General features: G+C 45.8%; 1 protein-coding gene across 2 annotated transcripts in view; it reads right to left on the bottom strand.

The window, feature by feature from the left end:
- Positions 1–23,070, bottom strand: part of RNF123 (ring finger protein 123) — a 1,441,353-nt gene that overhangs the window by 976,702 nt on the left and 441,581 nt on the right. For both annotated transcript variants that reach the window (XM_069206868.1, XM_069206867.1), the window contains exon 17: positions 3,387–3,486. In XM_069206868.1, coding sequence (XP_069062969.1) covers positions 3,387–3,486 — 100 coding nt within the window. The remainder of the gene's footprint in view (positions 1–3,386; positions 3,487–23,070) is intronic.

Raw genomic sequence — 23,070 nt, 5'->3', positions numbered from 1 at the left:
CCTACTATGTGAAACATCAATCCTGTGGTGTACTTACAGAGGTCAGCCTTGTGAGGGGACCAAACCACAACAGAGGCAGGTACGATATAATTTGTCGGTGCACACGGCCGAGCATGCCCAGCATGATCATAAACCCCCTTCGGAGAATGGGGGAGGGAGGTGAGGAGAGACCCCTATCTAAGCTCCACCCCCTCCTCCAGTCTCTCCTATGTCCACTCTGTGAACATCCATAGCCTCCTCATTTGTGTCAGGAACATTTAGTGCTGCATATCTGCCATCTCCTGGCTGTGTGTCAATCAGTGAATTCTCACCTCCTGGGCATCCCCAGATCGGTCGGACGTCATTCCCTCTTACCAGGCCGCCCACTGCCTTATCTTGAGCCAGTTCCAAACCTCCTTTGGTGTGTGAAGGTCCAGGATTTCCCCTTACGCCTTGCAGGAACAATATGCATGTACTGTATGCCACGCTCACATAGTTGACGCTTCACCTCCCAACCCAAAAACTCAGTCTCTGTTGCTGGACCTTAAGGGTGAGGTCAAGATAGTAAACAGATAAAGAATACACTGTTCCTGAAAGACAAAAAGGTCTAGGGAACCTGGATGTTCAGGAGCAAATGCCATCACGTATCACATTGGATGACAGGCATCATCATCGGGAATTGCTCCACGTCAGGCCGGCACTGCAATGCCTGATGTGCTCCAAAGAAGGGAGCTGTTAGCCGTAATTGCTAGTGTGATGACTAGTGGAAGGAAGCTAACCACCAGTCCAAAAACGCGAGAGCAAAAAAGAATAGTTTAAAATTGGTTAATCATTTCCAGCCTCCATCATAATTTTAATCAGAAAAGGGAAATAAAGACCAAAGTTAACAACACAAAAGGAAAGTAGAAATTGAGTGTAATGCTCAACAACTTTCAAAATAGACACAGAGGGTCCCAAAAAGTGTGATGCCTCTACCAGAAGGTCGACATGTTTCGCGTCTGAAGGTCCAGATGGATCCGTTGACGCTTCTTCAGGACCAGAATATAGCTTCTCCAATTAACATTAGAAAAGAATAAAGCAATCACTTACATTTTGTCATTTGTTAAATGTCATCTAAAACGGTCGCCCAACACCTATTAGGAGAAGTGGATCCATAGGAACCGCGAGCCCAAGGACTGCACAGATATAATCTATCTGCGATCCTCCACGAAGGACCTACCGTCCGGAGCGCATTCCCGTCGAATGACGTCAAGATAGATCTGCACAATGCATTTTCCAATTGAGGTTTCTCCTTGCTGAAAGCAGCCTGTAGAAACACGTTCTATCCCTATAATTAAAGATGCATGCAATGATTGTTGTCGGCAGGGTCCCCGGGCCATTGAGGGTGGGATAGGAGCCCTGTGAGCCAGCTCTACCAAGAAGAATTTCAACAGTCTCTGGGGCCTCAATGTTTGGAGTATGAACTCCTCCAGATATAATTCAACACTGTACCCTCTCCACCCTCTCCAGGACCCCCACCCCGTGGATGTTGCTGCGTCTTGAGCAGCCTTCACCGTCCTCCAGTCTCACCTGCACCACTACATTTGATTGACCTTAGCTTTACGAGATTGACTCCTCTTTGAGATGGGCCAGAATTTATCCAGTTTGTGTGGTTCTTTCATTAACCTTCCTCGCAACAGCCCATAAAAGAATGACCTCCAAAGCAAAAGTGTCTATTTTGGACTCTACAGGCATCAGAGTCATCCAAATGTCATGAATAGGGGGGACCTTCACTGGACACTGCCCTTGCTCAGGACCCTCAGCATCTGTCTTCGCAGGTCCTCTGAATATGGGGGCTCCAGGGGGTAATCACTGCCAGCTGCCAGGATTAGAGGAAGCCCCACTCAGGAGACCCCTGGAACAACTGCGGCCTGCCACTCCCCACCTACCCAGGCTACCCCCCACCAACCCTGGGTCTCAGCCACCTGCCATCACCAATCCCCCGCATCTCCACATTGCCCCGTTCGGTGGGCAGAGCGGCAATGTGACTCCACAGCATCCCAAGCTCCAGTCGTAGGATGTAAATCTCCCAAAACATTCTACTTGGACTTTCCTCTGGTCTCTCGTTTCCTCAATGCCCCTTAACTACTCGCTTCCCCCACAGGGTGAGGGGGGGTGGGTTCACCAACACACTGAGTACAGGAGCGATGATCGAGCCTGTCACAAAAGGATCACTAGGCTGGCCCCAGGCCCGGCATGGTATTCACCAGGCCTGAGGCCTCCCACAGAGGGAGGGGGACTGCAACTCTGGAACCTCTCTGTCTACTTCAACTGTGTACAGCCATCGGGAAATGGGCTGTGCAGCTGGTATTCACCCGTTCTCCTGCCAAGAAAGGGTATCCGTAGGCGTTGTGGTGCCCCGGCTGTCCTGGTAAACTCTGCTTCTTCAGCTGGGGGCTTCCTGGGGAGGCGTAGGGGTGTATCTGCAGTGGGTCCCTTCACCCCAGTCTATCGAGGTTCCTCCTGAACACCCCACAAGGGCACACCCGACTCAAGGACACGGATCTCCATGGGCCGATATAACTGTGCAGCAAGGAAAGGTCGCAGCTCCCTCAGCGACAAAATGCTGCAACCATAACTCCTCCTTGATCCAGCCCTGGCAGGCTGCTACAGGATCACTAACGACAGCAACAGGAGTCGCTCACCCAATAGTCGGTCGGGGGAAGAGGTGGTAGGTGTCAGCAGGATTCTGGCTGGATTTTGTGAGATTTAATGCAGGATCACACGTGGAGATCGAACGAGCTGTGGCCATCTTGCCCACAGGTCAGTTTAGGCTATCCTCACCCATTAACTGCAATTTAAACATGATGATATTTCATTACATTGAAAATATGTCTGACAGTAGCAGACTTGATTGTAACAGGGTTCCATTATAAAGTATATTGTTTTGTTTTCAATACTCAATAAATATTATCCCAGATGCTTAAATTTGCTGTATAATCCTACGCCAGACCTTCTTCAATTATTTAGGATTACCAAATATCATGAAATTTGCTCTTCAATGGCCAACAAACATTCTAAGTTTTTCACCTCAAAGGGTAATAGTTTCCCTTCCAGAAAAAATTTAAATCCATCTGCTTCCCAGAATTTACTAGTTCCAAACCATAGTTGCTTTGTACCTCCCACTTACATCAGAGGAGATATTCCATAGTCACATAACTTTGTGAATTTATGGTAGCACTAAGTATGTTCCTGGAATGTAAAACCAGTAAAGGTTCTGTGGATAGCGTAAAAGAAAAGGAATAGGGAGTATAAACTACGAGAACTTAATAGATTAAACTCATCACATTTATCACAAATATCAGCATCAAACAGACAGGCAAAAAAAGAGAACAACAAGGGTATGTTAATCAGAGAGCAATCAGTACCTTCAATGCGTTTCTTTAGCCTCTGGCAACCTCTTTCGTACGCACGTCGCCTCAGTCTTTCCTCACCAGTTTCATCTTTCAGCTCTTTAGTCTCCTTTCCCTTGGGTTTAAGTCAACAAGAGATTATGAGTACATTACAGCTAGGTTTGTTTATCTCTTAATCAAGAACAGCATGAGACAGGAAAAGCCATGCAGCTAACCTGCCTTTTCTAACACAGGATTTACAATTCTGAGGTTAAAGGTCCATTCAATTTCCAGTTATTAATTATTTAATACTTCGTCCCTCTTTCCCCTACATTTCAGGTCTATGAAGGTGATTGACCCTAGGAAACATGCACCATGTAGCCCTAATTTTACAACTTTAGTTTTTTAAATCTTCGCTCCTCCCAAATCTGTGAGAAGAGTTTAAGAGGATTAGCATCCACAGAAAGTTTAGTCTTTTTAGTTTCTACTCCGAAACTAAGGCACCTTGTGTAGAAGCTCCTGACATTTCATATTCTTGACGGAGGGTCGGGCTGAGTCTGCCTCTATGTCCTTTTTTATGGAAACCCTGGCCTTTGAGGCCCATTTCAGCTAAGGCAATACCTTCATTTGGATTATGTCTTTGCACACAGCAAGACAGGCACCAATCACTGCTATTTTCCCATAGACCTTTACAGTCAATCCAGGGCGCTTCATCTCACAACCCATCCAGCTCTCTCTAAGTCACTTGCATTCTTGCACAGTCAAGGTGGATTCCTACTTTTCCTGTGATGTTGCGGAGTCTGATCATGTTTTAGTGGGAAAATCTAGCTCCTCCCTTTGCTTCACCTAAATGGGATGGAATGGCAGGACACTCCAAGAAAGTTCCTAGGCCTTTATACTCGATCATTCTTGTGTGCTTCACATGATCTGCCTGTCACTTTGTTACAGAAATCAGGTGTCTGCCATCTCACGTGGCAATCCCAATAGTGTGATCACATGGAGCAGTGCACTGGTTGTGTACCTGAGGGCCTGGTCCAGATGACATTAAGCGGTTTTCTTTGGTAAATGACCCAGTGGCTTGCCTGCAAACACATTGCTTTTTGTGTAAGCTGTGAATAAGTTTATTTAATTATCATACCTATACAGCGATATTTTACCCCAGGGGTGTTGAAGTGCTTTAAAAAGTAACAACTATACCAGAGATCCCCTAGGTGTACAAATAATATTCAGAATCAACAGTATTGTATCCAATCAAGGAGTGTTTTTAGAGATGTTAAAGATATTTTCATAGACTATTTGACTAGAGTGTTTGCGCAATTTCTACAATGTTGTGGGGCTTAGATTATGGAGGAAAAGTCCACTTGAATGAGTACAGGTTAAGTAGTTTAGGAGAACTCAGCTGTGTGCTGGGCCAATTTTATATTGTGGCCATTATGTGAGATCGCAAGCAGGTTCCAGCCAATTTGGAACCATAGGCATTTTGGCCCTCATTTTGACCATGGCGGTCTTTTGACAGCCAGGGTTAATGTGGCGGTATCACCGCCAACAGGTTGGCGTTGTATCCCGCCACATTATGAGTGTGGCGGGTTGGCTGCAGCCAACCTGCCACTTCTCCACTCATACCGCCATGGCGGTATGAGCTGCCGGGCTGGAGATGTGCATCTATGACCCGGCAGTCCACACATGACCACCAGCGGTATTAAGAGCCGGCCTACAGCCATGGCGGTAGGGCCAACGGTACAGGGAATTTCTTCCCTGTCACCGGTAGAAAGCTCTCCCACCGCCCCCAAGCAATCATTTAACCCCTCGCCCCCACTAGAATCACAGCACCCCCCCAACTCCCCTCAACCCATTCAATCATGCACACACACACACCCCTTTCCCCAAAACGCACGGCGCATGCACCCATGCACCACCACGTCCATACATGCATTCACTCACTCATCCATACACGCATTCACTCACACATACTCACACAAATACACACTGACAGCAGATATGCACTCACTGTAACATTCATACACGCATACACTCATATGCATACAACCACGCATACGCACACACATCACCCCCCAACCTTCACCCCCCCCCCGCCCCTGATGGATGCTCGACTTACCCTGTCCGGAGAGGAGGTCATCAAGCATGAAACTGGAAGGGGTGCTGCTACCACCAGCAGTGACCCACCAGTAGGACACCGCCAGGCCAAATAAATGGCCATAATACAGCTGGCAGTGTCCTTCTGGCGGGCTGTGCAGTGGTAGCACCGCCCAGGCGCCTCGCCCGACAGCATGGCTACTGACAGATTTCTGCCCTAGTCATGGCGGAAATCCAGCAGTGTTCATATTATGACAGGCGGTCTCCGGTGCCCATGCCATCGGCGGTCTTGTTTATTTCTTAATTTAGCATGGGTACGATACCTTCAGATTTTAGATTAATTAACAAGCTGATTCCTCATTTCCTGGAATTAATTTTCAGGAAATTTGATAACATTCATTTTTTAATTTCAGTCATTTTGTTTTTAAAGGTGATGATATCTTTGAAATCTGTGATTTATATGTACATTTGTATGTCACCCTAGTCTTGTGGTGTATGAGCGCCTCCGATTCCTAACCTGTACTGTCTCCATATATAAGTTGGAAATCATGGGGGCAACAGCCTGAGGATTTTCAGAGCAGGAGTCTGAAATCTCAGAACAATTCCTGAAAAAAAAACATGCAAGTGTAAAGGATCTTAATGAATTTATGATTGATTGTGCAAAAGCCACTGTTAAGTCAAATAGGATCCATCAGCAGGCATCCCAACTGTTAAACATAGTATGGATGTTGGTTTTGACCACGACTGTAGCGTCTTCAGTGCTGCATCCTTTGTGGAAAATTGACTGCTACACATCTTTCAGTCACTTTGCCAAGCAATGGAAGATGAGACAGCGGTCTGTATTTAGCTAATGAATTTGGATCTGCTCCATTTATTTTTTCTAGTAACTCGTGCGTTCATATTCATCTTAATGACTGCTGTATGTGGTCGCCCGGCATAAAGTTTCTGTGTTAGATTTTCAAGTTGTATATTTATTATTGTTGCAAAATGATCCACAGATGTTTCGAGAGGGGGTTTGGTACGAAGATTCCTTGTTTGGGCATTGCTCTAATTTGTTGTTTGCAAATAGTGGATCATCTGTCTGTGAGATGTTTTACAAATGTGTAGCACCTTTCAATTGAATCATCTGGCGAGGATTTAACAGTGTGTTCAGTTTGAACCTTTTCTATGCTTTAAAGTTTTTTATGCTTAGTTTGTGAATTGTAGTTTTGGTAGAGCTCTTAAGCCAGACGTTGTTCTCCACTTGTGTTCCAGTTTCTTGACTCTCTCTTTTTTGTGGAGTAACACATATGCTTTGGTTGAAACATGGGTGAGTTCCATTTGAATTATTTTGCTTGTAGGCGTCATACACCACTGCACTTTTACTGTTCTATGGGTAATTTGATTTCTGAAGCTGCTAATTTCCAGATAAACAACAACAAATGGAATACTTTGAAGGTGTTGCTATGCTCTTGGGACAGATGGAGAACCAAGCTCTTTTCATTTGTGTTTTACATGCGAGGGTCACTGTCCTCCTGTCTAGTTGGTCTTTAACAAGCTGTAAGGGCTTCTAGGTCTCAGCCACGGGGGTAAAAGCACTTGCCACAAATGCCCTGGGGACAGTCCTACAGTATCTCTGCAAACCAGGCCAAGAGCATCCATTTCAATACTTGACTTTCAGGATAGCAAGAGCAAGCAGTAACAGGCTTCTCAGGGAGGTAGTGTGGGGGTGCAGAGCTCAGCAGTCAACCAATAAAGAATATTATTGTCAGTCCAGTGTTTGACTTTACAAGAAAACATTTTTAATCACATAACTGCACTAACTACTGTATAATTACAGGGCTCGACCAAGTCTTATTTGATAAGGTCCAGCTATTTTAATACATACTCGTCCCTTCTGGCAAGTTGACACTGAACAGGTGTTCTGTTCAGTTGAAAAGTGGAGGGGCAATAAAAGATGTATTTAAATTTTGTTCTTATGTCAAATTTGCTCTGTGTTCACAGACAGAGGTCAAAAGTCATTTTTCTTACAATTAATTTTCCTTCTGACTGCAGAGTTCCAGGACTTTGTAAGGTGAACTGTGACCTGCTGCTTAGAATGCAAAATAAAGGATATAGGTTGTCCATTTTTTCCTAACACACAACATTTAAATGACTAAGTCAATGCTGCAAACATTTCAAAATATATTTCAGTAGTTGTGAAAGCCCTTTTAAAATTATTCTGTGTGATGAAAAAATATTTTAATAGGATGAAAACAAACCACAATACTTTACATGTTGATGTGCAAAGGATATGTTTTCTGAAACCCATTATTTTCACAGATTGTTAATACACTATATAGTTTTATCAGTAAAGCTGCAAGTTCATGGAGAGGTTTGTGGACATTTATTGGAAAGTTACTGTGTGTAGATGACAATACGTTACCACATTATGGTTTAGTAGTATATTTATTAAAATTGAGTGTTTAAACAACTGAGAAACACTCCTGCCCTGATGGCAATGTTGTTAGTAAACTCAAAGAAGTCCTAGGTTATGTGGGTCAGACCTCATGGGTATGTGGGCTAGATTCTTATGATGCATGCAGCAAACTTTAGTCTACTTAATCAAACAAAATAGTTTTTTTTGTCCTGCAGAAATGCTGAGCTCACATATTTGAAGGTGCAAAAATATGTGAGAATTAAGAAAAAGTCTACTCTGTAAACTATTCGCCTAGGATCACACAATTTGAGACCTGTTTACGGGTCAAGTACATTACAGTTAGGTCGAGTAGATTTAAGTTACTTGACCTGCAGGTCTAGTAAAAATTTTATGATTTTTCAAGCCCTGATTCACTGATTACACAAGCTAGTGTTTTTTAATGCAATCCTCGCTGTAGGGACTACACCCATTCCACTCCTTCTCTATCCCAGATGGTCACTCCTAGCTCTGGTTTCCCCTTCTGTTGAGTTCAGGGGTAGTGTAAATCAGGCTCAGATGCAGATTTTAAATACCCAAAGTCAAATGTGATTGTTTTATTGCAGTCTTACTTCTCCAGGGAGCAGATGACAGTTTATGCATGCCCTCCTGCTGCTTTGAGCCAAGGGCAGCATTTCTGCACATCTGGTGAGGGTCGTGGTAAGATGGCAAGTCCTGCTGAAGAATCTGAGGCAGGCGCGGGCCACGTCGATCTGATCAGTGCACCTCCATTGGAGCTGGCACAGTGCCAGGGCCCAGGCAGGTGCAGGGCGAGGCTGGACAATGCATCTTTTGTTAATGAGACAATGGCACCCCACCTTGACTAAAAGAGAGAAACACTATGTATTGGGCAGCAGCAGTCTCAGCACTTGGTACACAAAATGAACCGACAGACGGGTGCAGCCCCACAGCACGCTGATGGCAACTCCATAGTTGCAACTGTTGACCGAGCCAATGTCGATCATGCACATGCAGTCATCATCCGGGTTAGTGTAAAGCCTACAGCAGACAGGCAACTGCAGTCCTTGTTTGTGCCTAGAGCAAACACATAGTTGCAGCCCTGACTGGACTGATGGCAAACATACTTGCAGCCTCCACTGGACTGATGAGCACAGTGCAACGGTTCTCCAAAGGAACCAACATGAGAAACCGAGGGGAGGAAGGACACAGGCACCATGGACTTCCCTAGTTTAGTATTGAGTATTTTGCTCTTTGAGGATGTCCCCCAGCCATCAGGAACATGCTATGCCCCACTACTCCTGATCAGACTCCCCTACAGCAGAGCCAGGCAGACTCCCTGTAGACCTCAGAAGGCAGGCTTCCAGGTGCTTCAGAACAGTTTCACAGCTTCTTCAGTAGTACAACCATAACTTCAGGCAAACACTAGCACTGGTTACAGTGCAGCCCTTTGAGTAGTCTGAAGAGCACTACTTTCTTGGTAATAAATGCCTTTAATTGAAACAAAGTGAGTGGTATGGACCCTACTTTAATACACAACTTCTAGACAGGGAATGTGGATCTCCCCCCGCCTCAACTGTAGAACCTATTTAGGTTCAGGGATGTGGAATTCCTATCGTCCAACGCCTGGAACATATTGTTTGGGGTCAAGAGCAACAGGTTTTAATGTTTATTTTGTCCTTGGGACAAGTAGGACTAACCCCTGCAGCACAAACTCTTTGGCTGCCAGTTTACAGAGAAGAAAACTGTCTACAGTTGAGGCAATATGTGCATCCATATGTTAATGCTGTTCGAACTTGTATTTATGGTTCATTAATGAAAAGCCTTCATTAGAAGGGTGAGCGCTGTAAATAAATGTTTTAAGGTCACACTGCAGTACTGAGTAGTTCCAGTAAAAAAAAAAAAAAGTGTACACACATTTGAAAGGTTTAACAATATGAGGCTAAGTCCAATGCTCCCAGGATGCTCTCTGATCAAGTAAAAATGTTTGCAGAAGCTTGTAAGCAGGAGTGATGATTATTTGCTTTCAAAACAAAATGTTCAGAAAAAAATGCAAGTACGAAACAAAATATTTCGCTACTATGAAATTCTAGGTGCTATTTCTTTGAAGCGTCATTTAGTAAAATGTGTTGATGTATGCTAATATTTTCAAAAATATATTCCTAATGGAAAATCAGAGTTACCATTTTCAGCAAGATTATGGGAAGCATGAAAATAAACAAGCATTGGCAAAGCCATCCAACACAGTCTTTTGGTTTTGTCAATGCATATCTTGTTTTGATATGGCTTTTGTATCAGTTTATTGTTGTAGGAGCTCACCATTGTAAAAAACACTTTTTTTGTCTCAAAAAGCACACATTACCACCAGTGCTGTAACAAAGGCCCCATAGCCAACCTCCAGGGGCCCCTTCAGCACAGTACCACCTGCCCTGAGTGAGTCTGGAGGGATTCTCCTCCACGTTCTTTGTAGCGGGACCACCTCCAGTTTATTACAACACCTATTGCCACAATAGTTCCTGGCACTGAACAAAACTACTGCCAATATGTTCCTTGTGGAAGTGCAGAATGCGATCACTGACAGTAAAGCCAGCAGACAGAGAGAGAAACAGAAGTTTAACCCGTTCTGTGCCTTGGACGAGGTCGCCTCGTCCAAGGCTACAGTTCCCATGTGCCTTCCACCCCAACCCCTCCCACCCCCCCCTGTGATGTCAGCGCGCGAGCACGCGCTGATTAGTCACGGGGTCTCCCCCATCGCGCTGGAAGCTCTGCTTCCAGCGCCATTGAAAGAGAAATGCTCAGCATTTCTCTTTCAATCACGTGGGGGAGGCCCGGAGAGGCTTCAAAGGGAAGGAAATGTATTTCCTTCCCTTTGAAGTCTCTCCCAAGGTTTCAAAAGCCGGATTGCTTGTTGGGGGCGCAAATTTATTTTAGGCCATTTCTGCCCCGGGGGGGGGGGGGGGTCAGAAACCTCTAGGCACCAGGGCAAATTTTTTTTGTGTTTTTTTTTTTTTTTTTTTTTAGAGATGGGGAGCGACCCATTAGGCACGGGTCGCTCCCCTGGGGGGCAAATTGTATTTAGACCATTTCTGCCCCCCTTGGGGGCAGATTGGCCGATTTTAGGTCAATATGCCCCCAAGGGGGCAGAAACCACTAGGCACCGGGGATTTTTTTTTTGGCGCCAATGTCACGCAGGGGGAGCGACCCCGTAGGCAAGGGTCGCTCCTGGGCAGGGGAGATTTGGGGGGGTGGGGGGTCAAATTTATTTTAGGCCATTTCTGCCCCCCCCCTGGGGCCGGCTGAGCTACAGGCCAAAATCCACAGGTAGGCACTTTGCAAAAAACACCTCTGTTTTCGTTGAAAAAATATTTTGTGTCCACATTGCGTTTTGGGCCATTTCCTTTCGTGGGCGCTAGGCCTACCCACAGAAGTGAGGTACCATTTTTATCGAGAGACTTAGGGGAACGCTGGGTGGAAGGAAATTTGTGGCTCCTCTCAGATTCCAGAACTTTCTGTCACCGAAATGAGAGGAAAAAGTTTTTTTTGGGCCAAATTTTGATGTTTGCAAAGGATTCTGGGTAACATAACCTGGTCAGAGCCCCGCAAGTCACCCCATCTTGCATTCCCCTGGGTTTCTAGTTTTCAAAAATGCGCTGGTTTGCTAGGTTTCCCCAGGTGCCGGCTGAGCTACAGGCCAAAATCCACAGGTAGGCACTGTTTTCTATGAAAAAATGTGATGTGTCCACGTTGTGTTTTGGGCCATTTCCTTTCGTGGGCGCTAGTCCTACCCACACAAGTGAGGTATCATTTTTATCGGGAGACTTGGGGGAACGCTGGGTGGAAGGAAATTTGTGGCTCCTCTCTGATTCCAGAACTTTCCGTCACCAAAATGTGAGGAAAATATGTTTTTTAGCCAAATTTTGAAGTTTGCAAAGGATTCTGGGTAACAAAACCTGGTCAGAGCCCCACAAGTCACCCCATCTTGGATTCCCCTAGGTCTCTAGTTTTCAAAAATGCATAGGTTTGGTAGGTTTCCCTAGGTGCTGGCTGAGCTAGAGGCCAAAATCTACAGGTAGGCACTTTGCAAAAAACACCTCTGTTTTCTTTCAAAAAATGTGATGTGTCCTCGTTGCGGTTTGGGGCATTTCCTGTCGCGGGTGCTAGGCCTACCCACACAAGTGAGGTATAATTTTTATCGGGAGACTTGGGGGAACGCAGGGTGGAAGGAAATTTGTGCCTCCTCTCAGATTCCAGAACTTTCTGCCACAGAAATGTGAGGCACATGTGTTTTTTTAGCCAAATTTTGAGGTTTGCAAAGGATTCTGGGTAACAGAACCTGGTCAGAGCCCCACAAGTCACCCCATCCTGGATTCCCCTAGGTCTCTAGTTTTCAAAAATGCACAGGTTTGGTAGGTTTCCCTAGGTGCCGGCTGAGCTAGAGGCCAAAATCTACAGGTAGGCACTTTGCAAAAAACACCTCTGTTTTCTTTAAAACAAAAATGGGATGTGTCCATGTTGCGTTTTGGGGCGTTTCCTGACGCGGGCGCTAGGCCTACCCACACAAGTGAGGTATCATTTTTATCGGGAGACTTGGGGGAACACAGAATAGCAAAACAAGTGTTATTGCCCCTTATCTTTCTCTACATTTTTTCCTTCCAAATATAGGAGTGTGTGTAAAAAAAGACATCTATTTGAGAAATGCCCTGTAATTCACATGCTAGTATGGTCACCCCAGAATTCAGAGATGTGCAAATAACCACTGCTCCTCAACACCTTATCTTGTGCCCTTTTTGGAAATACAAAGGTTTTCTTGATAGCTATTTTTTACTCTTTATATTTCAGCAAATGAATTGCTGTATACCCGGTATAGAATGAAAACGCACTGCAGGGTGCAGCTCATTTATTGGCTCTGGGTACCTAGGGTTCTTGATGAACCTACAAGCCCTATATATCCCCGCAACCAGAGGAGTCCAGCAGACGTAACGATATATTGCTTTCGAAAATCTGACATTGCAGGAAAAAGTTACAGAGTAAAACGTAGAGAAAAATAGATTTTTTTTCACCTCAATTTCAATATTCTTCTTTTTCAGTTGTTATTTTCTGTAGGAAACCCTTGTAGGATCTACACAAATGACCCCTTGCTGAATTCAGAATTTTGTCTACTTTTCAGAAATGTTTAGGTTTCTGGGATCCAGCATTGGTTTCATGCCCATTTCTGTCACTGAATGGAAGGAGGCTAAAAGCACAATTTTTTTTAAAAATGGGGTATGTACCAGTAAAACGCCAAATTTGTGTTGAGAAATTGGGTTTTCTGATTCAAGTCTGCCTGTTCCTGAAAGCTGGGAAGCTGGTGAGTTTAGCACCGCAAACCCTTTGTTGATGCCATTTTCAGGGGAAAAACCACAAGCCTTCTTCTGCAGCCACTTTTTCCCATTGTTTTGAAAAAAACGAAATTTTCACTGTATTTTGGCTAATTTCTTGGCCTCCTTCAGGGGAACCCACAAAGTCTGGGTACCTCTAGAATCCCTAGGATGTTGGAAAAAAAGGACGCAAATTTGGCTTGGTTATCTTATGTGGACAAAAAGTTATGAGGGCCTAAGCGCGAACTGGCCCAAATAGGCAAAAAAGGCCTGGCACAGGAGGGGGAAAAGGCCTGGCAGCGAAGGGGTTAATAAAAACAAAATGTCTTTGTTAACTCCAGAAGTAATTAGGGACCCAGTTCTTAAAGAAAGTCACAAAAGTGCCCCCATGGTATAGGTCTTTGAATTAGTGGCTTTAATGAATTCCCAAGAACTTACAAAATTAGAACAGGAAATCGTACTCTTAGAAAATATTTGTGAACTGTGTTTTAGCATGAGAAAATATGCATTTGTAGATTTGCTCATGTGAAAATCTATTGAGCGTTTACAAGTCCATTTTCCCTCCAACCACTTTTTTCCCCCAACCCTAGCAGAATTTCTCCTTCTGCCAATGTCAGGAGTAAATTTCCAAACTTTCTCATTATGTCAAAAGATTAGAGAAGAGCTGGTGAAAACCCTTAAAACATGCAAGTTTGTAGGTTTGCAGACTCCAAGGCATTCCAGCCCTGGATTTGTTTACTGCTTCCTCCAGTCCCAGTATGTAGATCTGCAGAAAGGTGAAAAAATAAGAAAACTGCTATAGTAGACACTGAAATTGCAAGTATTCAAGCCCTACTATAGTAGGCATATCAGAGAGGCCATTATCAGAGCTCTTACATAATGAGACTGCTGCCATAATGTGTTGTCACACTACATGGCACCAAAGGGACAAGTAGATTTTTTTTTTTACAGGGCAAGTAGGTTTAAGAAGAAACCTGTCCCACGGAAAATTAGATATTTTATTAAATTCCACACACCTGAGGGTGGTTTCATTATCAAGTATCCAGCACAGACTGTTCCCCAGGCAAATCCTCATGTACAGTGATGCTTCTCATAGCAGGGAGCACTAGGGCTGCTTCCATCACAGAGCACCCACAACAGAGGGACATAGAGGTGTGATGTTTCTGCAAATGGCTGCCATCAGCCCAGCTGAAGGAGTAATCGGGGATAAACAAATGGCAGGCCTCACCTAGATTATTCTGTGTCATTAGAAATCACATCTGCTGTCCCACTTCTTATCCCTACTATCCACTACCTGGCAGCGCTAAGGTACATTCTAACCAAAGGGCTCAGAATTTGTAAAGAAAAATCAGTCTCCACTCCCTCATTTTAGTGTCTGGGTCTCCTTCCTCCAGCAACATGAATGAAGGTAATACACTTTCACTGTCTAACAGCACAATCCTCACCCTCCATCTTGGAGAATTTGGCCAGAGATGTTCACAATGGATTTTACTGACATTCTAACCTCTGGCTCACTCACATACCATGCAAGTAATACACATGCTACACACGTGTACACACACACAAGATGTCAGCGCAAGGGTCTGGGCACACACAGAGAAGCAAACCTTTAGGCTGGTGAGCCAGTAGGCTTTTACTGCAGTGACACAGATTAAAAAAAAAGGTCTGGGACCACTGGTCTATGCGCTATATCACAACAGTGACAGATGTCCACAGTCTGCAATGAGGGCATGCCTGGTGCCCCCTCTCCAGGTCACAAAACTGGTCACGGACCTCAGGCGGTCGGAGAAACGCATAGACCTCTGCACTCCTGCTTAGATTAGTGCGACGACCCCAGGGCTAAAGTCAAATGCTAGATATACGCAAAGTCACACAGGGCAGGAGAAAGCATCCTAATATCATGCAGGGCAAACACAGAGACAGGACTTAACTGGGCACACACTTAGATGAGCAGGATGCCAGCGCAAAAATAAAATGGCAGAATACTTGACGCACATGCAGTGGGGCACTCAGAGCAGAGGAGCACATCTTTATTGCATGCAAGGGACATTCCTATGAAGACCTATGCCATTCCCCCGTCACATCTTCCATGTTAGACACATTTTGACCTGTTTACAGGCGATGGGTGAGAGTCTGGAATTTTTGTGCCTTTGTTCAATGGAGGATCCCTTTAGGTCAAGCTCAGACTCTCTTGATTTGAGGAATCAGGCCCCTTGTCTGTCTTAAATATTGATGTGCTTACAAGTAAGTTTCAATTGGCACTACCAAGATGATCCTTCTGTGTGTGGTTTTGGTGACTATCCTTTTGAGTCACCTCTAGCGTGGAAGCAATACTGGCAGTTGCTCTTGGCCTCCAGGTTTCGGACACTGCTTACAAGTCTAGTGGTTGAATTTCCACTCACACTGACATTGGTCTGTGCTCTTTCAAGGCACGCAGTGTGAGTATGCTTTGTCCAGCATGTCACATTCAGATGGTTTTCATATTCCAACTACTTCCTTATTCAGTGATTCAGCACCTGTAACATCACTGGTGCCATGCTGATCCTTTTACACCAGCAGAATATCTAAAGAAGAGATTTGCATACCTCTGACATGCATACCTCTGATATGTGGAGCAATCTGCTATACAACTGAAAAACGTTCAGGAGCCCTCTGCTTATGAAATCTAGTCAGCAAGGTCTAAGGAATTCTGAGCCTCGGAGCGAGTCAGGTGCACTCAGGAGTGATCATGAGGTGATGCTGTTGTACCAGATCTGCTTGCTCCAGGAGCAAAGCCTGACACGTTGAACATTTATGTTATCAGTCATTTGAGGTCTTTTTGGAAATATGTCTCCTTTGTGCACAGCACTTCTGAGCACACAGCGTTGAACCCAGAGGAGTTTCTCGAAGGCCCAGATGCTGAACGCCTTTTGATTCCAACTCAAGTCAAACGATTTATGCTGGGTAGCCCGGATTTGGTATAGTTGTCATAACATGATACGACTTGAACTGGATTGAAGTATGGCTCCTTGCTAGTTCTAGTGTTTCACCACCATCATTGTAATTCAGAATCTTTCCGATCAAATGTCTTCAAGGGACACTGGGGAGGCTTCTGAATTACAATGAACCTGGTTCTATACCAAAGTAAGGTGACAATCGGTCTTCAGGGATAAACTCTCCACACAACTGCTACAAAATTCTTTTCTGGACAGCCCCTTACTGCCCTCTGCAAAAATGCAAACCTCGGGTTGTTGAACACAGTGCAGGCCTCAGCATCTTCCATTCAGGTTTCATGGTGCCTGGATGATGTATTCAAACCTAGAAATGGAAGTCTGGAGGTGTCTGGCTGTGCCCCCTAATTTGGGGATACAATTGTCTGTTTTCATTTTCTTATCTACTGTGTTCCTAAGGACATTTATCACTAGAACCACATCAAGGACCCCTTCACCAACTGTATTTTCCTGTGCATCACAGGCAGTCTGTAGGGCTTTTAAGATGATGTCCATGGAACAAGCAGTACCTCTGGGCCCACTTGGGGGTCAGTGAGTCTGAAGACATTCCATAAGCCACTTCACATGGTACTTTTGTGTTTGTAAACCTGTTAAGTAGCACTTGGTTCAGTATATGCCTCATCTTGCCTTTAGCCATCTCTTAAAAAGGCAAGAACTCTTGAGCTCTACTGCAATTCTAAAACTGATGTCCTCCTCATGTTGTCTGCTGTGTTAGTTTGAGACAGGCTCACAATGTTTTCATGAGCCTCCCCAGAAAACCACCAGCCTTTAAAATCTGCTCAATTTATCAGGGCCCCGATTTACATGTTGGCAGAGAGGGAACTTGTTACAATAGTGACCATGTTTCCTTCCCACCAAAAAGAGTGGCCCAACAACTCGATGTGGACAGACATTAAATTTGTCTACAGCGGTGATTACTCAGTCACCGCCTTGGCCAAACGTCTCAAACAGCCTTATGGAGTAAGGGCCGATGGAACAGACCTCTAAGTCTACCCACCTGATTTAGATGAGCAGAATTCGAAGTCAGTTTTCAGTGCCAGTCACCACCAGGAAAACCCTTGCAGTAAGTGGCAGTGAAAACTTAAATGCTCTCCATGCCATGGGGGAAGACTCCCATGTCAAGGGGAGCATTTTCAAATTTCAAATAGAAAATCCCGCTTTGGAATTTCTATTTATGAAAATAAAGAAAGCCAACAGTGTGGTGCAGTGCTCCAATATTTTGATTGATCCCTGCACTAAACTGCAAAAAGCACTGACAGGAATCGTCATGACAGTGGTTCCTGACAATGCTGTATAGATAGACACTAGGTTGGCAGTCATTTATAAATTAGGGGGGGCGGCATCTGCATCATGGAGTAACTGACTCTGTTGTCCTGGCGGAGAAACAGGCCGTCCAACAGGATCTAACTTTGGCTTTAAATCCACAGATTTGCCATCCATGTATGTATGTATGTTTTGATATTTCTAAAACATAAATGTAACTGGCTAGCAAAGAAATGCTGTACAGGGGCAAGTCCCTGGGGAGATACATAGGCATGAGGCAGAGAGGGAGTCGTAGTGCTAGTGGAAGAGGTGAGAAGTCAGCTTATCTGAGATGGTGTTCCTTGAAGAGGTGAGTTTTAAGTTTCATTTCAAGAGGGTTGGTAAGGTTCTAATGTAAGGCAGCAGTTGCCTGATGAAGCCTCCCTGAACCCCTCTTCCCTTAATGCCGACCAAGAAGGAGCACACAAGCAATCAAGTTGTATACTAGATTTTCAGGTCTTTGATGACAGACCACCTCAGGCAGGCAGAGTGGTCATGGCCCCATACTCAGTGCCCCTCAATGTTGTTTCCATCACCATCCACTGTGAACACCTGGCGGGACTCTGCAGTGTGTTTCCCCTCTGTTGGCTGCCTTTCTCTGAACCCTCCTCATCTTTGATCCCTTGTTTGACTGGGCAGTGCCACTAACCCGCATGTACTTGTTTGTTCCAATTATGGGTTGGAAGCTGCGTGGGAAATGTTTGACTAACTTCTCTGATGGTGTGGAGCACCCACATGGGTTTCCTGAAGTCTTTGTTCTCAACTACACATTTCAATTGCTGATAGTACGCCTCCTGGTTCTTTGAGAATGCATCCATGTCTCTTATTCGTTTTCATTGTTCTATCTGCATTACATCTTCATGTATGCTGCACATGAGTTGACAATTGTAGTCTTTAAATGCCTGAGTCCTATATTTCTCATCAGTTATTTTTCCTGTTCACTCTCCCAGTATTTGTGACTGCATAGATGTGTTGGTGGTGCCTACCAATTTCAGGACTTTTTGTGGGAGAATGGCTATTTTATATTTTCACCAATAGGGAGTTTCTAGACTAAAACAAAGGTATAATTAGGGGTGAGGGGGGCATGGTCTGGTCACGAGTCGAGATGGCCGCCTGAGGACTGAGCTCCGTGAAGAGGCATTGCTGGGTGTGCACTGAGTGCCCGACATCAATTGCTGGATGGACGCTGGGGGCCGCTGACACTGGGGCCCCTTGTGTGGTCGCAGGAGGCACTCGAACCCGTAAGCAAAGAGCGCGAGGGATACGGCAGCCTATAATTTGACGATGAGCCATGGCGTGACTTGGAGGTCCGGGGCACCCTGAAGGAGAACACAGGCAATTCCTTCCTTCCTTCCTTCCGTCCGTCCCCCACATAACCTTACCCGTAACCACCCCCAAACCCGCCCCTGTCCGTGCTGTTTTCAGGGGGCACACACTGCTACAGCAGCGCATTGAATTGGCACCTGGGAATGGTCGCTATGAACATCAAGGACACGGCGATTGGAGAAATCGAGTTTCACGAGGTGAGGAGAGGCACATAGAAGGGCAGTACCTGGCGGGTCCATCTAGTGGGCCTATGCACCTCTTGGGAACGACGAGATACTTTATCCTGCACCCTGTGGGCAGCGCGGGGGTCCCTAGTTGGACTGCCAGGAGGAGACCACTTGCGACGTTGCTTGCTGTGGTGACAGGCCCTCATACTGCCCTTGTATCCCCACTATCTTGGCAAATCGGCTGCGTAAAGTCATACCATCCCTGATCCACCATACTCCGGTGAGGTTTGTACTGGGCCGAACCTCCCGAAACCATCTGCGTACTCTGTGCCATAACCTATGGGCCTCCAGGGAACTGCCGGAGGCTGCACTGGCCTTGTCTCTGAATGCCAAGAAGGCGTTCAATCGCATAGAGCGGCCCTATCTGTTTGTGACGCTGGCAAGGTTCGGTCTGGGAGACCGATTTAACTCTATGATACGACTGCTGTATGATCAACCCACGGCACAAGCTAACTGTGGAGGTTTCCTCTCTGACCCTTTTCCCATCCGCAGAGGGACGTGGCAAGGATGCCCCTCTCGCCCCTTTTGTTCCTATTGGCAGTGGAACAACTTGCTGCAGCCATCCGCTCCTCGCCCTCAATAAAGGGTCTCACTTTGTCGAACGACATCTCCAAAGTATACCTGTACGCCGACGATGTTCTCTTAACCATTACGGACCTACAGTGCTCTCTGCCAGCCATGCTGGAGATTATCGATGGGTTCGCACCCCTCTCTGGCTATCGTATTAACTGGGACAAGAGTGAGGCACTTGCTCTTTCGCATGCGACCACAAAAATTGCGCTTTTCGGCTTCCCATTTTGATGGACTCCAAAACGTCTCAAATATTTGGGGGTGTTGGTCAGTCAGGGCCTGGTGCACATGGTGGTGGACAATTTGGATCGCCTTGTCGCACGAATGAAACTTGATTTTGAAAAGTAGAATCGTGTGGGGTAAGGTACAGGAGGTTAGGATGGTCACAGTGCCTCGTTTTACCTATGTCATGGGGCTCTTATCCTTGCAGGTGCCTCTCTCTACTCTGCGGAACATCAACACTCTCATCAGAGCTTTTGTGTGGGGTTCCACGCCACCATACTTGGCACCAGCTAAGTTGCTAGCACGCCGCACCCATGGGGGAATGGGTCTCCCCTCTGTGGAACATTATGCACATGCACTTCATCCATCACAGTTGGTCCACACACTGCCCGGAGTGCCAGACCCGCCACAGTGGGTAGCTTTGGAGAGGGTGCTGCTTTCCATTGACGGGGGACTTGGAGGGCTCTATTGTGACGACCTCTCGTCTTTGGTAAGGCTAACCCGATCATGATGGCGACCTGAGTGGCCTGGCGCAGGGCCACCGCCTGTTTGGGGTACACCCTCTCTTACACGCACAGGCCCCCTTATGGAACAACAATGGTCTACGGATAAGTGGTGAGGTGCTCAACTGGCCGCAATGGAGCAGGATCGGTATCCTTGATTTTGCTCAGGTTCTAGAGGGTGGAGCGCTTAAATTCTTTGCCAGGCTGCAGGAGGAATTTAACCTTCATTCACGGAAAGAATGGCGATACCTGCAACTCAAACATTGCTTGCAACGGGGCGCTGACATCATTGGACATCGCCTGTGGTAACATACCAGAAAACGCGGGGACAGCACAAGGGCGTCATGGCAGGCCTCTATGAGACCATCACCCGACAGCTATACTCACAACCTCTTCTGGACAAACTACGCTTACAATGGCAAGACAGCCTGCAGCAGGCGTTTCATACAGAGGACTGGGTGGATATCCTGGAGGTCTTGGATAAGGGCACCCGGGAGGCTAAAGTTCTGTCTATTCAAGGTGCTGAATGACTGGTATTGGTCCCCAGCGAAGCTGCACAGGACCGGACTCCTCCCGCATGCAAAATGTTGGCGTTGTACAGAGGCGCACTGTGATCTGATACATATTTTAATTGACTGCCCGACGGTCCGGGCTCTGTGGGCAGCTGTGGGCTCCCCTCTGGCTGAGTCTATACTGCTTCCAACGCGGCTCCCCGCCCTCCCTTATCATATTGCATGATATAACCTCTCTCCGAGCCCTACCCAGACCGCAGAGGCGACTGTTACACACAGTGTTAGCGACCGTAAAAATCTGCATTCTCCGCCACTGGCGATCGACGACCTCCCCAGCTCCGGAGGAATGGATTGTGGCAATGACCCATTTACAACCTGCAGGACTAGGCTCAGATATTTAGTCAAATATGGACCCCCTTCCTTACTGCCGGACTGTCGTAGGTTGTCCGACTCCACCCATACTAGCTGTAGGCCGCCCCTTGTATCTCACTCGCACTTCTGTCCCTACCAGCTCCTCACTGAGATTACTACTATAAGCAGGACCAGACCTACGACCGAAGCCAAAGCCTTAGATATTACATTTCTATTCCCTCCGAGCCTCTAGCTTTCAGCCCCCTCCTCTCCCTCCGATCCAATAGCTTTACCTTGACATGTCTATCCTCCCCCTTTGTATGTCCGCTTCTCCCCCTTACCCCTCCCCCTTCCCCCTTCCACATAGCATTCTCCGCTGTTCTCCTGCCAATACCACACCTTTCCCTCCCTTCTCTCTTTCTCTTGTTTCCTTTTTCTATTTTTCCCTTTCTCCCCCTTTTTTCCTTTTCCCTCTTCCCTCTTTTCTTTTCTCTTTCTCTCTGTCTCTTAGCACCTTTTCTTCTCCTCCTATATCACCCGTTTCCATCAATGCTAGGCGGCCGTGCATTGAAGCCTGTGCAGGCCTTTGTGGGCCTTTCAAACGTTCTTAGTTTAAGAGATTTGACCTTGGTCCTCTATTCCCCTCCTTTTAAGATCCCCTCATAGCTGCATCTTACTGAGCCACAGCAGTTGTACCAGGCGCCAACTACTACCTACAATGGGTGAACGCCTAGGTGCAAGCGGACCCAGTTATTTTGTTATTTAGATATTCTGATATTTTGATATTTCGATATTCTGATATTCCGACATTCTGATCTATGACATGAAGGAATATGATTCATTTTGGCGTCTTAGGGTAAACAGACGGTAACGTATGATGCAGACCTGTACCTCACTCCAGTGAGACTTGACATTTCTGAGACTGCGTCATCAGGCTACTATGTACCACCCTCGCCCTATCGCCCGCCCTCCCCCCTTTCTCCCTCTTCGAGTTCCCTCTCTCTTTTTTCTCTTATTTTTGAGACTTCAATTTTTCTCTCTTCTTTTGTTTTATTGCCATTGTCCCTTTATTGCGATCAGAAGTATGGTTGACTGTGTCTTACTCGATTTATTTTCTGTGTGATCCATTATGTGTCATTTCTTATTCATGTAGGGACCTCAGTCCCTCTTTGGTTCGGTATCATCTTGCAGTGTTAATAAAGAATTTCAGCACAAAAAAGGTATAATTAGGGCTACAAAGGTGCTGTCTTCGGGATGGTTCAACTCGTAAGCACTATAACAAGAGAAAGTAGGACTCGTAAAGCATTTTGCAAGAAATTGCTACTTTTAGGGTTAAGTGGATGAATTACCCCCTGCCCCTGAAGTAGTCTTCATCTAGGGATAATCTTTGAGAAAGGGGTCATACAGCCTTTACAGAAATACATACTAGGCCGTAACTAGGAGAATCTATTTGGGGTGGCATAGAACCCAGTAGGAGAAAAAAGAAGGGAAAGTTTGAACTCCTGACCAAGAGAACCCATCTTGCTACACTTTGTTAAAGAAATCATACAAATTAAAACAGCAAAGCTGTTTTTCTGTTGTAATAGATTATTTATTGTGATCACATCTGACCCTCAGCTAAGAAAAAGTACAATGGGCCCTGCAACAATCACTTCACATCCTGTCTGGACCAGTACTGCAGAGTTGTATACTGCCTGGGGCCACAAAAGTCTATATTGCTTTGACCACTAATTCCTAAACTGTCTGTGCTACTAGTGAATACTGTCTTGGGGTGCTGATGCATATGTTATCTGGTGCTGATGATTCAAACACTGTTTGTAATAACTGGTTGTCACCAAATCCTCCTCCAGTGGCTAAATGGCTCAAGTTAATTA

This window comes from Pleurodeles waltl, chromosome 9, assembly GCF_031143425.1.
Source record: "Pleurodeles waltl isolate 20211129_DDA chromosome 9, aPleWal1.hap1.20221129, whole genome shotgun sequence".
NCBI lineage: Eukaryota > Metazoa > Chordata > Amphibia > Caudata > Salamandridae > Pleurodeles > Pleurodeles waltl.
This window is presented reverse-complemented; position numbering and strand designations above follow the sequence as displayed.